The sequence below is a fragment of the Nicotiana attenuata genome, chromosome 12, assembly GCF_001879085.1.
Source record: "Nicotiana attenuata strain UT chromosome 12, NIATTr2, whole genome shotgun sequence".
Lineage (NCBI taxonomy): Eukaryota > Viridiplantae > Streptophyta > Magnoliopsida > Solanales > Solanaceae > Nicotiana > Nicotiana attenuata.
Window position 1 is genome coordinate 10,028 of NC_032000.1, and position 19,129 is coordinate 29,156.

The 19,129-nt window shown below is 36.6% G+C and overlaps 1 protein-coding gene across 2 annotated transcripts; it reads right to left on the reverse strand.

Annotated features, from left to right (window-relative positions):
- On the reverse strand, positions 8,143 to 18,421 carry LOC109235130. Of its 2 annotated transcripts, none has more exons than XM_019401094.1 (4): positions 18,016 to 18,421; positions 17,641 to 17,784; positions 17,369 to 17,542; positions 8,143 to 8,335 (listed from the first exon to the last, which is right to left on the reverse strand). In XM_019401094.1, exons 1-2 carry the CDS (start codon positions 18,373 to 18,375, stop codon positions 17,740 to 17,742), a joined length of 405 nt encoding a protein of 134 aa, XP_019256639.1. In that variant the 5' UTR covers positions 18,376 to 18,421; the 3' UTR covers positions 8,143 to 8,335; positions 17,369 to 17,542; positions 17,641 to 17,739. The 2 variants fall into 2 exon arrangements, with proteins under 2 accessions (XP_019256639.1, XP_019256640.1); XM_019401095.1 differs by lacking the exon at positions 8,143 to 8,335 and adding an exon at positions 12,133 to 12,156.

Below are 19,129 nucleotides of genomic sequence, written 5' to 3' on the forward strand. Positions count from 1 at the left end.
CGTATCGTAATTACGGACCCGTAGCAAAAAGAATCGTCGAATTTGGACATCGTATGAGAATTTTATGGTTATTTTACTAAGAATAAGGTTGCCAGATTTTTCAGATTAATTACGAAATTACCCCTGACTGCGTATTTAACCGCACTATTTGCAAATATTAAAACCTACATGTCTCATTCAATATAAGGTCAAATTGAGTGATTCAAAAGCCTAACTTAACTAGAATTTCACAAGGAATCCATTGGAGGCATAAAATACGAGTTTCGGGATCGTTTAGCATGAGAAACGAGGCAGAATAGCTAGCAGAAAATATATAAAACTAGAGTTTGTTCATTCTGTCATATTTTGAGTTAGGGAGCTCGGATTTGGGCGATTTTGGAGGCGATTTTCACCATAGGAATTGGGGTAAGTGCTCTTTACTCGGTTTTGGTTATATTTCATGAATCCATCTTCGTTTTTGGAATTTGATTGATGATTTCAAAGTGAAATTGAGGGAGTTAGGGCTTGAGTTTTGGAGAGTTTTAGGTAGGGATTTGAGGGACCAAACGGAGTCCGATTTTGATAAATTTTATATGGTTAGACTTAGGAGAGGACAAGGGTTTTGATTCTGCCATTTTTGACTGAATTCGAGACGTGTGCCCGGGGGCCGGGTTTTGGCCGATTTCGGATTGTTGGCATATTTTGTAGTTTTTATTGTGGAATTCAATTCTTTAGAACATGGTGATGGTATTAATCTGATTATGGTTAGATTCGGAACTTTTGGAGACCAGTCCAGAGACAAGGGCATCCCGGAGTAGGATTTTACGCTGTTAAGGTAAGTAACAGTTTTAACTCTAGATTTGAGGGTATAAACCCGGAGAGATTGACATCATATGATTATTTGGTGGTGATACCCACTCTACGTGATGGGCGTGTGGGTGTACGCCTCGAGGGATTGAGACTTGGTCCATCCTGTGAGGCTGTGAGGCCTAATGGCCATTATCTGTGTTTATGCATTTACTTGTTGTTGAACTTGTCTGCCTTCATGTTAGGGATCATGCTTAGGCTTTATTCATGCTCATATTAATTATACTCAGTCATAGAAATTATTGTACATATTTACCTCCGTCTCTATTATTTGCTAATATACTGTGATACTTGATGTGGGCTGTATCCCCTTATTTGTTGATGATGGTGAGGCTAGTGAGGTACATGATTGAGTGAGACCAATGGCCTGATTGTGAGGATATTAATACCATAGCGCGTGAGTTGTCCGCGTAGCACGTGAGTTGACCGTGCGGGTCCAGGTATTGATACCATAGCGCGTGAGTTGTCCGTGTAGCACGTGAGTTGACCGTGTTGATCCAGGTATTGGTATGATGACCTGGTTGTGAGGATATTAATATCATAGCGCGTGAGTTGTCCGCGTAGCACGTGATTTGACCGTGCGGGTCCAGGTATTTATACCATAGTGCGTGAGTTGTCCGCGTAGCACGTGAGTTGACCATGTGGATCCAGGTATTGATATGGTAGCACGTAAGTTGTCCGTGCTTAGCGCTTGGGCTTTGGAGCCCCTCCGGAGTCTGTACACACCCCAAGTGAGCGCAGAGTGTTGAGTGTATTGAGTGTTGAGTGCTGAGTGCGAGTGCTGAGTGATGGAGTGACATTGCTGTGAGGTTGCATTTACTTTTGCTATTGCTGCATTTATTTGTTAAATTTCTTTGTGGCATTTACTGAGTTATGGAATTTACCTGTTTATTTCTGTTTATTATTAAACTGTGAAAATAAATAATTGGACTATTTTGCTTAGCTCGTCACTACTGCTCAGTTCCTTAGTTAATTACGTTACTACTGAGTCGGTTGTACTCATACTACACCCTGCACTTTATGTGCACATCCAGATAAGTTAGAGCGCGGCGATCGTTGAGTTCGGGTCGGCTTTAATTGGAGACTGCAAGGTAGCTGCCAGCGTCCGCAGGACCTTGTTACTCCTTTAATCATTTCTTTTTGGACAGTTAGACAGTTTATATATCTCAGTTCATAGTTTTAGACGCTCTTGACTTAGTGAACCCCGATGTTTGGGACTAGCTTCCGTATTTTTATATTAATTATATTTAGAGCTGATTTAGTTTATGAGAGATTTGAATGTTGGTATTGTTCTATTAAATCCTTAAAATTAATTAGTAGTAATATTTTGGGAAATAGGCTTGCCTTGTAACATGATAGGCGCCATCACGACCATGGTTAGATTTTGGGTCGTGACAAGTTGGTATCAGAGCCTAGGTTACATAGGTCTCACGAGTCATGAGCAGGTTTAGTAGAATCTTGCGGATCGGTACGGAGACGTCTGCACTTATCTTCGAGAGGCTGTAGAACCTTTAGGAAAACTTCACCTTCTTGAATTCTTATCGTGCGGTATTGATTCAGCTTGAAGTATAACTCTTTGAATTCCTTCCACGCATTCGTATGCGCACATGAGCGCTCGGTATCAGTTGTGCATCAACGGATAGTGATTCCCTGGATGAGGTGTGAGATGTGATTTCTGTGTGTTGATGTTGGGCTAGTCTGGGGGACTTGAGGCTGGGTTTTGTCTGTAGCTGGAGTACGAAGATTTCGATTGTGTAAGCACGTACTTATATGTCCGTTAGTGTCCCTATTAGTGGGATTTGTGATTTGATGGCTATGTGGCGAGTATGATTTGACTGCGGATTGATCGAATGTGACGAGAAGGGTTTACTTGAGATGTACCAAGGATTAATGGGTGTTTGATTTGTGACTTGATATAGCTTGTTCAGGCTCTGTCTGATAAGAGGTTTATTACCAGCCTTTGGTTGTTTTGGGCAGCTACTATGATTAGAAATCATCGTTGTGAGTGTTTGAATTATGTGGTATATCATGTAATTTCAGGTATGTTTTAGACTCGTTCGAGGACGAACGTTTGTTTAAGAGGGGGAGGATGTAACGACCCGATCGTTCGTTGTGAGAGTTATAGTCTCTTAGTTAGAAAGCTAAGTTAGAAAAGTCAATCGGAAGTTAACTTATGAGTAAACGAATTCGGATTTGGATTTTTATGATTCGATTAGCTTCGTTGGGTGATTTTAGACTTAGGAATGTGTCCGGAATGTAATTTGGAGGTCGTAGTAGAATTAGGCTTGAATTGGCGAAAGTTAGAAATGGTCGACCGTGGAAAATTAGGTATCGGGGTCGGAATGGAATTCCGGAAGTTGGAGTAGGTTCATAGTGTCATTTGTGACGTGTGTGCAAAATTTGAGGTCATTCGGACGTGGTTGATAGGTTTCGGCGTCGTTGGCGAATTTGAAAGTTTAGAAGTTCTTAGGCTTGAATTCGAGGTTGATTTGGTTTGGTGTTGTTGTGGGTGTTCCGAAAGTTCGACTAAGTACGGGTAGTGATATATGACTTGTTGGAATTATTGGTCGAGGTCCCGAGGGCCTCGGGTGAGTTTCGGATAGGTTTGGGTTGTGTTGCGCTCGTTTTTCTTATGTTTCGACGTCGTTTCTTCAAGCATAAATGATATCATGTCGAACAAATGAGCTCCGATTTTTTTTTTTTGATTGAAGCATTAGATCCGTATCGTAATTCGGACCCGTAGCAGAAAGAATCATCGAATTTGGACATCGTATGAGGATTTTATGGTCATTTTACTAAGAATGAGGCTGCCAGATTTTTCAGATTAATTACAAAATTGCCACTGATTGCGTATTTAAAAATCTGCACTATTTGCAAATATCAAAACCTACATATCTCATTCATTAAAAGGTCAAATTGAGTGATTCAAAAGCCTAACTTAACTAAAATTTCACAAGGAATCCATAAAATACTAGTTTCGGGATTGTTTGGCATGAGAAAAGAGGCAGAATAGCTGCAGAAAATATATATAACTAAGTTTTGTTCATTCGGTCATATTTTGAGTTGGGGAGCTCGGATTTGGGCGATTTTGGAGGCGATTTTCACCATAGGGATTGGGGTAAGTGCTCTTTACTCGGTTTTGGTTATACTTCATGAATCCATCTTCGTTATTGGGATTTGATTGATGATTTCAAAGTGAAATAAGGGGTTAGGGCTTGAGTTTTGGAGAGTTTTAGGTAGGGATTTGAGGGATCAAACGGAGTCCGATTTTGATAAATTTTATATGGTTAGACTCAGGAGAGGACAAGGATTTTGATTCTGCCATTTTTGACTGAATTCGAGACACGTGCTCGGGGGCCGGGTTTTGGCCGATTTCGGATTGTTGGCATTTTTGTAGTTTTTATATTGGAACTCAATTCTTTAGCACATGGCGATGGTTAGATTCAGAGCTTTTGGAGACTGAGTCCAGAGACGAGGGCATCCCCGAGTAGAATTTTACGCTGTTAAGGTAAGTAACAGCTTTAACTCTGGTTTTGAGGGTATAAACCCAGAGATATTGACATCATATGATTGTTTGGTGGTGATACCTACGCTAGGTGACCGGCGTGTGGGTGTACGCCTCGAGGGATTGAGACTTGGTCCGTCCTGTGAGGCTGTGAGGCCTAATGGCCATTATTTGTGTTCATGCATTTACTTGTTGTTGAACTTGTCTGCCTTCATGTTAGGGATCATGCTTAGGCTTTATTCATGCTCACATTAATTATACTCGGTCATAGAAATTATTATACATGTTTACCTCCGTCTCTATTATTTGCTAATATAATGTGATACTTGATGTGGGTTGTGTCCCCTTATTTGTTGATGATGGTGAGGCTAGTGAGGTACATGATTGAGTGAGACCGATAGCCTGATTGTGTGGATATTAATACCATAGCGCATGAGTTGTCCGCGTAGCACGTGAGTTGACCGTGCGGGTCCAGGTATTGATACCATAGCGCGTGAGCTGTCCGCGTAGCACGTGAGTTGACCATGCGGATCCAGGTATTGATATGATAGCCTGGTTGAGAGGATATTAATACCATAGCGCGTGAGTTGTCCGCGAAGCACGTGAGTTGACCGTGTGGGTCCAGGTATTTATACCATAGCACATGAGTTGTCCGCGTAGCACATGAGTTGACCGTGTAGGTCCAGGTATTCATACCATAGCGCATGAGTTGTCCGCGTAGCACATGAGTTGACCGTGCGGATACAGAGGTATTAATATGGTGGCACGTGAGTTGTCGGTGCTTAGAGCTTGGGCTTTGGGAGCCCCTCCGGAGTCTGTACACACCCTAGTAAGCGCGGAGTGGTGAGTGTATTGAGTGTTGAGTGTTGAGTACGAGTGCTGAGTGATGGAGTGACATTACTGTGAGGTTGCATTTACTTTTGCTATTGCTGCATTTATTTGTTAAATTTCTTTGTGGCATTTACTGAGTTATGAAATTTACCTGTTTATTTCTGTTTATTTTTAAATTGTGAAAATAAATAATTGGACTTGCTTAGCTCATCACTATTGCTCGGTTCCTTAGTTAATTCCGTTACTAGTGAGTCGGTTGTACTCATACTACACCCTGCACTTTATGTGCAGATCCAGGTGAGTTAGAGCGCGGCGATCGTTGAGTTCAGACCAGTTTTAATTGGAGACTGCAAGGTAGCTGCCAACGTCCGCAGGACCTTGTTACTCCTTTTATCATTTCTTCTTTGGACTGTTTATATATCTCAGTTCATAGTTTTAGACGCTCTTGACTTAATGACACCCCGATGTTTGGGGCTAGCTTCCGTATTTTTATATTAATTATATTTAGAGTTGATTTAGATTATGAGAAATTTGAATGTTGGTATTGTTTTATTAAATCCTTAAAATTAATTAGTAGTTTTGGGAAATGGGTTTGCCTTGTAACACAATGGGCGCCATCACGACCATGATTAGATTTTGGGCCGTGACAAACGACCAAATCTTTAGGTAATTATAACATCTTAAGACATAACTATAACATGGCCAAAAACTTAATTTGGCCAAGCTAGAAAAATATTTTGAGAAGTGATTTTTCAAAAAATGTTTTTCGAAAAAGTACTTGTGAAGAGAAAGTTTGTGTTTGGCTAATCAATCAGAAAAGCACTTTTGAGTAATAATTTGTGTTTGGCCAAACTTTTCAAAAAGTATTTTTAAGTATAAAATTAAGAATTAGGACATGAAGAGATTTACTTAATAGTTAATATTATGTGAGTAAATAAAAAATATCAAAATTTTATTACTAAAGATAATAATTAAGTTTTTTATTTTATTTAAATAAAATATGAAAATAAAATTAAAAAGTACTTCAATTCTTTCAAGATGACTTAAATATAAATATTCAACAAATATAAAAACATTCACGCAGAAGTCACTATATATTAGAAAGCTATCTAAAAATAAGAAAAGTATTTATAGATTAATATCCCAAGTACTAGGTTTAGAATAAGGTTATTCTGGAATATACTACATTTTGCTAAGGGGATTTTCAGTAAAAAGAAAAGTCAAAACTGCTTCTACTTCTGGGGGAAAAACTACTTTTTTCTGTTTCACAAAAAGTGCTTCTGCTTCTTCCCAAAAGTGCTTTTTTCCTAAAAAAAAAAAAACTTGGCCAAACACCTCAAGTTTAGAAAAAAAGTATTTTTTTTGAAAAAAAAAAAAACTTGGCCAAACAGGCTTCCCAAAAAAGTGTTCTTCCTAGCACTTTTGGACTAGGAAGAAGCTAGGCCAAACAGGCTATAAGAAGGGCAATAAAAGGGGAAATTACGCTCCTTATCACTTGGCCCAATAGTCAATCAAAAAATGGCCCACATTTGAAGCTCTTACCTGATATAGCCCAGGTTGTATATAATCTGAAAAAAATTTCACCAGTTAGCCCGCCCTATTTTTTTCTTTTCTTCGTTCTTCTTCTTCTTCCTCTTTCACGACTTTGCACCCCAAAGTTTCTCTACCATTATATATATTCTTCAATTCTCCTTCCATATTCAAAGTTGATAATCACTATTAAGATGAGAAGAAAAAATACTACTTAAGAGAATTACTATTTTGGAGTCACCATTAAAGGTCATTCGAAGCTTCAATTTCAAAATTGGATTTCTCGATTTTGTTAGTTGTTTGGATTGGGTGTTGGCCCAATTGATTGGGATCGTCAAGGGGAGTTCAAAACTCAAATTTGAAGTGATTTGGAGCAGATTTGAGGTAGATTTGAGTTGAATTTCAGAAGATGCCCAAAGAAGAAGAAGAACCAGTGAAGCTCCATTAATATGATTCATTTGTATAATAGTGTATAATATTGTATAAATAACATATAATAGTGTATAAACATCTATTATTCATTATTTTATACAAGGCTGATACATTTCTTATCCTCCTCCTCCTCCTCCTCCTCCTCTTCATTTTTATAGACTTTTATACAACTATATGTATAATATACCTCTTTGTATAAAAGTGTATAAGCATTTCTGACGAATTTTTTGTACGATTTTCACTTGCAATTTTTGATATTTGGATCCTGTAAATAATGTATCAGCCTTGTATAAGTGAATCTGTTTCTCTTTGCAAAGTATACTTGATGTAGTTGTTGCAGAATGCAGATCAGTACTGTGGATTTTCTCAATTGTATTTGATGTAGTTGTCTTGATTCATTTTTGTTGTTTGAGCTGTTTTCTAACTTCTGACCATAATGTGTAATGTCCTTTTATCTTATAGGTTAAAATCTAATGCGAGAAACCGCTCTCTGCAATAATTATTGCTATTCTATGCAGGAGTGCTTTGACACTGAATGAACATATTACTTCCATATGGATGAGCATCTAGACTTTAATGCAATGCTATTGGATTAATGCAGGTCTTAGTATAAGTTGGACGACCTTATTTGGACAGGGTATCCCTTTTAAGTTTGGATCGTATTTCTAGTAGTGAAGGAAGACAGTGTTGAATTTTTTTTGCCTTGGATAAATAAAAGACATATTAAGGATGAGGCAATGACCTTTATATCTTAGCTAAGAATGGAGATTTCAATAGGTGAAGAAGGTAAGCTGAGAAAGCTATCAGGATGTTCATAACCTCCATTAAATGTTTTTGACCTGTGTATGGAAGGGTTTGATGAATCCGCCCTTTTCCTCCCCACACACCCAGATTGTATCGTGCAGGATGCTTTGGAGTTCTGAAAAGTTTTACCGAAAGGCATCTCTAAGTGGGCTAAAAAAAATCCAGATCTAAGCTTATTGATATTTGGCTACACATTTGCAAACTTGTAAGTGGGCTAAAATAATGCAAGGTCAACTTATGGAGTGCATTATATGTAATTTTGTCGCAATTAAATAGTATATCACCACAAAGCTGCTAATCCTATCCAACATTTCCACAAGCTGTTACCATGAAGCTAAACCTTGATGCACAGACTTCACATCACCGTATGTCCTTATCTCCCTTCGCCTACATAAATATAATAGCATAAGTGAGTTAGCAATTTGCAAATGCTGAAATTTACCAGTCTTTAAGCAGTATAGCCCCCGTGGAAAAGGTAATGCTCCTAGAGCAGTACAGCACCCATTATCCCCAGAATCCTCAAGTAAATCAGGATTACAAAAACAGTTTCCAGGATTACAAATCCTTAATCAAAACTGAATATATCATTTCTGCGTTCATTTTCACACACATTATGCAATCTGCCAGCAAGCAATGCAAGTTACATAATCATGACATAGCAACACTCATTCTACCATAGGTGAATGAATTTCAGTATGCAAAAATTGTGACTTCTATGGCACCACTGATTTAATTGGTGGGTGGGGAGAAGCCTATGCAACTTTTTAGCTATTTCTCTAAAAATCAAGAGATGAGATAGAGAGTATAAATCATTTGAAAACTGGAATTCATATAAAAACAATAAGCATTTAAAGAACGTCTATCTAACAAATAAAGCTATCATATTGCATATAAAGAAAGTGTTATAAAATAATAAAAGAAGAAGAAAAGTATCACACAGAAAAGTAGAGAGAGAATTCTTATTGATTTGTGGTCAATTACAATGGAATAGAATCCTTCTATTTTTAGGAAAAAAGTGACTTAGCCACCAAGTAACAAAGAATAGAATCCTTCTATTTTTAGGAAAAAAGTGACTTAGCCACCAAGTAACAAACCCTAAAATCTCTCTAAAATATAGACATTCACCTTAAATAGAATTCTATTTATAACACTCTCCCTTGAATGTCTATTCAACAGATAATGTGCCTCATTAAAACCTTAACTAAAATAGTGGGAAAATTCTAGAGAAGGAAAAAGAGTACACATGTTTAGAAATACGCCTTTTGGTTGCCTCGTTAAAAACTTGCAAGAAAAGCCCAGTGGGACAAAAACCTTGTAAGGAAAAAAGAGTGCAACGCGCATTAACTCCCCCCGATGAGAGCATAAATTCACGTCCTTGAGCCTTCGCATCCCAATCTTGTACACTAGCTTCTTAAAGGTTGACGTTGGCAGAGATTTGGTGAATGAATCACCCATATTAACTCCAATGAATATGTTGCACCTTGAAAATTCTCGCTATCACATTATCATGCTTATAATTATAGCAAGATACAAATGTGCACAAATTGTACTTAGGATGTAGTACTTCATGACCAAGAATTTTATATGCTTTAAGCAATTTAAATCCTTCAAGGATTGTCATATAAGTTAAGTCATATAAGTTATATAATAGACTTTAATTAGATGCATATCAAGTTTTCATGTCATGCTAGACAAACAGGATATCGAAAACTGATTGCACATATCATTGACTTTATACTTTCAAGTATTTGAACTACATGTTCAAAACTACATACATTTCATATGAAACCAATTCTATTTGATTGTGTCTCTTCCATTTGGCCAATATTTTTGTGTTTGTATTCGACAGACTTGAGGTCCTCATCTATACTTAGCGCTATCATAGATTTCGTCGACGAACATTTTATATCAGTTTTAATATTTTTTTCATAAAGACATAACATAGAGATCCATTCATTCATCATATATTCAGGTACTTGAATCTCTCATAAGATTTTAAGAAGTATTATGTCATGTGATCCTCTAGATCACTTGCCTCCTTTATTATGAGCATTTTGATCATTTGCCCATCTTCTTTATCATGAAGTTTATTTGAAACCGATTTGTCTATACGCTTTAAGCGTACCATAGACTTTGTCCTTGTAGGACTTATTCTAATAGGAGCATTTGCAGTGAGAATATAGTTACTTTCTTTAGGCCAGCAAATGCGTCTAGCATGCTTTGCAATATATTGCAAATGAATTATCTTTTTTATGAACCACAAGTTCATATTATCTTATTCGAGGATCTAGATGTACAAATGATAATTCATTCCATATAACTTTTTTTCAACTGTTTATTATGTCTCCCCCTCGTGTTAGAAAAACTTTCTTCCTCAATTTTGAAAACTCACCTTTCTATGTTATGGTGTTAATCAAAATATACACCGCACATCAATAATAATAAGATGAAATTATTTGGTTCCTGATCCTGAATCACTTGTGAGGGGAGAATGTAATATACTTTCGTATATAACCTATATCAAACTGATATAGATAACTTTGTTTTCATAAGCAATAGTTTAGCTATTAAGTGGAGGCACTCAATAAATTATTTTGCTAAACCAATTGTGATGTCAACCATCTTATCAAGATGAACTTCTTGAATAGTAAACCTGGAAATTATGCTCGAAATTAAATTATTGAGCAAGTTACCTCGCAAAACACCATGTTGCGGGTTAATAATAATAGCACATGTAACCATCTCATAGATGCATCTTATGTGGTATACATGGCAGGTGAATGGGCCCATTCATGGGATTCATCCCAATTTTAGTTGGTCTATTAATTAATGAGAACAAGAAATATAAGAGAATTCATAAAGAACTTTCTAGTTCTTTAATATTTACCCATTTGAATTCTCTATTATTTTTGTATTTAATACTTAAATTGATATGGCTAAACCAATTATGCCAACTGAATAAATTATCAATATTGATAGACTTCATATGTACACCATGACGTGTGGAATTATCAATAAACTCCAAGTTTATTATGATATGGGTTTTTATATCAATAAACATCTACTTATTGTGGCATTCTTTTATTTGTGTAGTACAAACTAGAGAATAAAGCGGGTAGCTTTTCACATACTTATTACCCCGTTACAAGTTGTAGTAATAGAAGATATTAAATCTTTCCTTAATTTATAGTCTCAGTATGACCAACCGCTTTCGTGAATACTTTAGAAACTCATTTAAGTTTCTTTGAGACTTACTACAACACAATGTCTTATTGATAATTAATTTTATTCCTCCAAAATAGTAATACTTGGTTCTTCCAGAGCTCTCATTAATTTGGTACTACCACATATTCATCAACATCCATATGGTGAATATTTCTTTTAAAGAGAAAGTTATACCATTATGGTTATGGTCAAAATTATATGCAAAATATGTTTCTTGCATTAATGTTATTCTTTAATAATCACATTACCAAAATATTTTGGCGTGCAATAGGTACGTGACCAATGACCATTCATGCCATAATAATGACATTATTTTCTTATATCATCTCAAACCTCCTTCTAGAGGTGGGTGTGGTATATTCACTACCACTAGCACATTCATATTCTTCCAAGAATTAATATGCATTTATAAATCAGATGTTGTCACATTCACATCATGAATGGACCATAATCATCTATATGTGCTTTATAAAATCTCATGTCAAATCGATGACAAATATTACTTTCACAGAGTGAAGGATTATTTTGAGAATCCTTATTATTCTCATTATCACAATGATAAACGATTATAATTTTGTGTACTGCCACGTCCACATCCATTGATAGCTTCATAGTAATAATTTTGTCATTCTTTCAGACTTATCACATATTGTTATCACATTCTCTTAAGAGAATGAGAATGAAGCAAATTCAACGGGACGGGTTTTCACTTCCTGTGCTCACGATCATGTATGACTTTGATCATTGCAAGACATAGAAATTTTACCACTTCGAGTGGTCATAATTTCTTACTAACTCCATTAGAGTTATAATCAAAATTTATTTTCTTTGCTTGTATTTAAAATCAAATTATAGAATAAAAGAGAAAAATACGGTAAAATACATACCTTAAATCTAGAATTTAATCATGAAGGGTTCATGGAACAATTGACAATTATTATGCTCAATCCCAAAGCTTGTACTCAATTGGTCAGAGTCTCGTGCTGATAACATGTTATAAAATAATAAAAGAAGAAGAGTATTACAGAGAAAAGTAGAGAGAATTCTTATTGATTTGTGATCAACTACAATGGAATAAAATCCCTCTATTTTTAGGGAAAAAGTAACTTAGCCACCAAGTAACAAACTCTAAAATCTCTCTAAAATATAGGCATTCACTTTAAATAGAATTCTATTTATAACAGAAAGTTTGTTACCAAAAATTATGTTCGCGGAGATTTCAAAAGTAGAAAGCATACTAGAAAAATAATTGGTGAGCACACAACAGATGCATCAGTGAAACTACGACAATTTCAAATTTCTCGTGTACGGGCCAACTTGCGCCACGCCACACCTTGACTGTTTCACGAGTAGCTAGTGCCTCCCACCAGCCCAATTACAAGGTAACGCTGCCCACAACAAATGGTTATGAACTCAAGTGCCACAAATTTGGATCCCCAAGTTTCTCGTCTTCTTTCTTTACTCTTGCTCATTGACCACCCAAACCCAGTGTTTAGGATAGCTTGCGGCGACAAATAGCGACGAGGGCCCGCTTCACTGAGGCGAGAGGCGCGCAGCGAAGCACTCGCCTTTTTATGTGAAGCGACAGTTTATACAAAAACATAAAATATTATATACATATACCTAAAAACTGAATAACAATAATATATTAATAAATATATCATCCAAAAATTAAAGACTTAATAGATAGTCATAGACTCATAGTAGATTCATAAATTAAAGACTAATAGTCTAAACTCTAAAACAAGCAACATCTATTCTTCTTCAAGATTTTCAAATTCTACAACTTCATGAATGTTAGCATTATATTGGCTATCATCCTCTTCATCCTCGAACACTTCATCAATTAGGGACCGGCTTGAACTTGCTACTCCCTTTCCCTTGTAACTTGAAGAACTCCCTCTAAGTCCATAGATATTCTCCTCAACTCCAACGGCCATAGAAACAGTACCCCAATCAAGATCATCTCCTTCATACACTTGTTCATCTTCATGATTTTGGGGGGCTCCAGTTAACCATTCATTTGCCTCGTCAATGTTGTCCAACAAAATTGGATCAATGGTATCGCGAGCTTCATAACGTTGCCTCAATGTTCTATTATATTTAATATGCACTACATCATTGAGACGCGATAGCTCAAGCCTATTCCTTTTCTTGGAGTGAATCTGCGCATAAGTTATTTAGATTAATTAATAGATACTAATAATAATACAATATAGAATATATTAATATAATAAATCAATTCTTACATGCTCAAATATGCTCCAATTTCTCTCGCATCCAGATGCACTACAAGTTAGGCTTAATACTTTGATGGCAAACTTTTGCAAGTTTGGAGTTTGATGTCCAAATTGCTTCCACCATTCAACTATAGAAAAATATTTTGAAAGTTAACAAGTATAAATCAAATAAATTAAATTAAAGCTATAAGGATATCTATATTAAAGTTAGTTACCTGGCGACCTTATGTCTCTGGCTCTAATGGCAGCCGGTAAACCAAATAGAGCCTCTGCTTGTAAGTACTTACCAAACTCCTCCCCTATTGATCTATCGTCGCTGAATTAGGGATCAACTTCTCAAGACATGCATGGTATCCAATCCACACCTCTGAATCCAAAGTTTCATCTCTAGTGTTCTTGTAAAATAATCTCCGGTTCAAAAGATGGCATGCTGCATGCAAAGGTCGATGGAGTTGATTGTTCCACCTGGTATCAATTATCTCAAAAACTTTCTCATATTTCCTAACATCTCCATCAAATGACGCTGCAATACTCTCTTTGGCTCTATCCATAGCTTCATAAAGATAGCCCATTGGTGATTTTTTCTCCCCATCCACCATACGAAGCACCCTAATCAAAGGACCACCAACTTTTAGAGCCCGAACGACGTCATTCCAAAATGATGGAGAAATAAGAACTTTGGCAGTTTCTTTCCCCGCAGCTTCCTTTGCATATTTATTATCTTTCCATTCAGTCGAATGAACTAGTCTTCTCAAATTTTTCTTTTGCAAGTAAAAACTATGCAAAGTTAAGAAAGTCTTTACAAATCTAGTCTTGGCCGGTCTCACCAAATTTCTTTCATTTGTGAATTTCCTCATCAATTCAACAACAAAGGCCTTTGACTGATGTAAGCATATGCCTTGACGGCCTTAGTGAATACTGCAAAAGTAACAATAACAATTTTATAGTTAATACTTAATAAGATAGGACATAAGTATAAATAAAGTTAAAGGCTTTAAAGATAACTATATTAAAGTTACCTGAAGCATATGGGTGTTCCTTTAATATGTCACCAAACATCAAGTTGATACAATGGGCAGCACATGGAGTCCAATAAATGTTTGGATACATAGCTTCCATCATCTTCCCCGCACTAACATTCTCGCTAGCATTATCTGTATCAATTTGTACAACATTTTCCTTTCCAATTTTATCAATAGTATTTCTAAACAAGCTGCACATTTTGCTTCCATCCGTAGAAGAGTTGCTAGCATCGTAAGATTCAAGAAAAACACTCCCTCTTGGAGAGTTCACCAACACATTTATGATCATTTTTCCATTCTGTGCTGTCCATTTATCCATCACAATGTAACATCCAAACTTGTTCCATTCCACTTTATGCTCCTCAATAATTTGGTCTATCTTCTTCACCTCCTTTTTAAGATGAGTTACTCTAACTTCATGATAGCTAGGAGGCTTCATTCCTGGGCCATATTGTCCTACGGCCTCAATGAATTTGTCAAAAGTTTTGTAGTTGACACAGTTGAAAGGAAGCCCTGCATCGCACATCCATGATGCAAAGGCACTGACGGCGTGATCCCTCAAAATCTTCTTGGCTTTTAAACCTGAACCTTCTTTACCTTTTCCCCTTTCTTGTTTTGCCGAGAAATAAAGATTGAGAGGACCTTTTGTCACCGTACGTGCCGTGGATGACCCACTAGACGTATTTGGATTTATCTTATGAGTTTTAGGAGGGGGGAGGTCCCATTTCACCTTCTTCATCCATTTCATCATCTTCATCAATTAGATTCACTGATGCTTCATAATTCATTTGAGTTCTTGCCATATTTTTCTTTTCAACAAACGCTTTTACTTCCTCCCTAACATCGGGCGGACAAAGGGGACATTGTATTACATTTTTAAATCCACCTATCAAATGTTGCTTGTCACGAGTTATCCCACCATTATATGTTTTTTTCACAAAACACACATTTAATTGTGAATCTTGACGAGCCTTGTATAACATAATTCCAAGCTATATCATTTCGTTTAGTATTATCGGATGACGCCATTTCAACGTTGTTTTATAGAAAAAAATTATCAAGTCAATATGCAATTAATTCTACTATATAAAGAAGACAAAAAACTAGAGCAAAAAAAAATGATTCTGCCTTTGGAAACAGTAACACTGCCTCTGGAAAAAACAGCAAAGAAAAAAAGACAAAAAAAACAGAGCATACCTTTGCTGGAAAAAAATAGCAAAAAGAAAAAACAAAAAATTGATTCTGCCTTTGGAAACAGCAACGAAAGAAGAACAAAAATGAAATTTTTGCCTCTAGAAAAACAGCAAATAAAGAAGAAGACAAAACAGAGCAAAAAAAATAAGAGAAGAAGAAAACCCTCAGTTTTTGCTCGACAAAAACAGCACAAATACAAACCCTATTTGGCGCTGTTTCTATCGACAAAAAACAGAAGAAAAAAAATAAAAAGAAGAAGAGAAGAAGAAAGAAGAAGAATACCTCTGTTTTTTTGCTGTTGAAGTTTGAAGAAGATGAAGCTAGATGATGAAGAAGAAGACTGAAGAAGACCGTTGGTTTGTTCGCAGGTGAAAAGCCCTAATCGCTGAAGTTTTTTTGTTCGCAGGTGAAAAGATCGAAGCCCTAATTCCCGACTTATATCTTCTCCCTTTCTCTTTTTTTTTAAAAAATAGCGACGCTACAGTCGCTACTCGCCACACTGTCGCCTCACGCAACACACCCTGAAGCGAGCGCTCTTTGGAATGGCAACGCAATAGATGCTCTGAAGCGACACACCCTCGCATCGCCGCGCCTCACGCTATTAGCGCTGAGGCGAGCGCTATTTATAACACTGCCCAAACCCCACATATAAAAATAACATAGAGTTGACAAAGAACTGATAAATTACAGGACACCTAATCTCTTAGCATTGGAGAGCACGGGAGGAATGTGTCACGGCTGGGTGTGATGCAGATGAGCCCAAATGAAAGTGAGAATAGAGAAATATAGATCAGAATAAGATGAATTGGAACGAAACCAAACCTTGAGGCCACGGGAGAGGGGACAAACTAAACTTGGTGAAGCACAAATTAGGGATGACATGTTTTTCATGAAGGGATTAAGACAAAAGACTAGGAAATTTAGGTTGAGTGCTGCAGCAGCAACATGCAGAGAGAATCCATGCGTGAGTTTGAGAGAGAGGAGGGGGGGGGGGGTAGGAAAGCCCTCAAACGAGCCAGTGTCTTGGCTAAGGTCTAATGCACAAAGTTTTCACTCTCTCCAAGTTCACAATCCTGAAAGAATTCCCAAAAAACAGAGCCCCAATTGCTCTTGATCCCGTGGCTAGTTTTCCTAATTTCAGAGTCCATAAGTATTAGGACAAGTTTCTCTTCAGAGATTTATTTGACAAGTACAGCAACTTGGATATCACATATAGTTTAGATATATGTTTCAGGTCCTCCCATGCTTCCTTCATCTCAAATAATCACACTTAACTTACAACTCAAATATTTGATCACTCTAGTATTCAACTAATAATATTATCTCATACAAACAGATTTTGAAGTTCAGTAATTAATCAAACTTGAACTTTCATGTGGTTTTCTTTTATCAAAAAGCTTTTCAACCCTCTATTTTTGAGATTTCTTCTTCTACTACTTATACAATCTTAAACAAAATTAATATCTTGATCTGCATGTGGTGTCAAATAGTATTGCATAAAGTTAGATACAAGTAACATTTTGTCTAGAAGAACTTATATCTACCATCAACAGCTAGTTGGTTCTTAATGAATGCTAATTTGTCGCGACTAATCTAAACCTTGCAGCAGCCTAATGACTTAAAACTCAATGTAGTCTTCTATGAGATCGTTAAAGTCATGAAACTTGAACACTAAAGCTAGAAATTTCAGCATGCCAAAATATAAACAGAATTAAGGAATGAATAGCAGTTCTCATTACCCTAGGCCTGACGACTGGGAAATCCAAAGAACCTTCCAAACTTCGCACCACCTTAGCTTGAAAATACAGCTTTTCGCCATCAGATGTCTTGACAGTAAGAGTAATATAGAAATGGAAGTCACGACAGCCACTTCCATTCACCTTTAGAATTTTCTCGACCACATATTTAGTGCCCTAATAATATTAGTACAAGGGAACGCTTTTAGCTTTCTAGAGAAAACAAAAGGAAAAGAACAACTGGAAAGACAATAGAAACTGTGAAAAGAGCATACCTCTCGAGCATTGTATGTATCAAGTGCCTTTTGAGCATAATCTTCCAACTCCTTTAACATTCTCAGGATTATTTAAGTACCCTGTCATGGGCCAGATGGTCACCATCGAGCATCCACTAGATCTTCATCTTTAATGTCAAAGCCCTAGCAAAGTACAACTCAACCAATCAGACACAAAAATCACCTACTGCATGCACCAGACGCATAGTTAACTTATAGTAGTAAGAAAGACATGTAAGAGCTAAATAATAAAGCAAGAAACAAAAGAAGGTAGAGACATATGTATATATATACACATAATGGGATTAAGCAGAAGAGATAATATTTGTGTGGCGAAAATTTAGTAATGATACAAATACTACTAATTGAATATACCTCACTCTCTTTGATTAGTTGGCGGTACCTCTGCCAAATAGTCACCTTCTGATCGCAGCAAGGGCAAACTCCTTCTAAATAATACTTCATGACGGGAGCAGCCTCCTGAATTTCGCAATCCGAATCCGATTCGGCTGACAAGTCTCCGCTTTGACCTTTATCTCCATCTCCATCTCCCTCGTTCAGCTTTTGTTTCTTCTCCGGCGGCAAATCCGATGCGATTGACAAGATTCCTTTATCTCCATCTCCATCTCCATCTCCCTCGTTGAACTTTTGTGTCTTCTCCGGCAGCGAATCCGATGCGATTGATAAGCTTGATCCTGGTGGTGATGGTGATGGTGGCGGTGGCTGCGACAGCATGCTTCTCTCGAACGAAACCCTACACACCAAATTGGGGAATTACAGCCTTCGTGTAATTTAATAAGAAACTTAAAGTATAGCTAAAGTTAACTTTAGCCCCATAACTTATAAATAATTGCAGTTTCTGGCTCACTCTAATTTATGCACAACTTCTTATTTGCACCATATTTTCTTAATTTTCGTAATTCTCACCCTAGCATATTCAATTATCTGCAAAACTATAATACTCCATCTTTTTTTAATTTATGTGTCATAATCAAAATTTTGAAATATTTAACTGGCATATGCAAAATTTGCGGTTAAAAAAAAAAAAAAAATGGTTTCACCCTCAAAATTCAAAGTTTCAAGCCTAGTTTTCCGTATATTCTTTCTCTTTCCATTTCTCTCTGTCTACCTCTCACGCTAAAACGCCAATCCCCCTTTCTCTCCTAATCTCTTTTTTTCTATCTCTCCTCTCTCACCTAAGACCTTCCTTAAAATATATGGTACTTTCCATCATATGAATCCATCTGAGACCTTTCCCTGAAAAATTGCTATCGTTTGCTATTGTATACGTAATATAGAACAAGCTTCACTTGCAAAAAGAAAAAAAAGTGGATCTATCATTACACTCACTACAAGCAGAAAGTTGTTTTCAAATAACCATAATGTATATCACTACTAGAATTTGACAGTTTTCCGACTGAAAAATTCCGAGTGAAATGTAGTCGAAAGATTCCGATCGTTTCGGTTTTTTATAATATTTTGACCATAC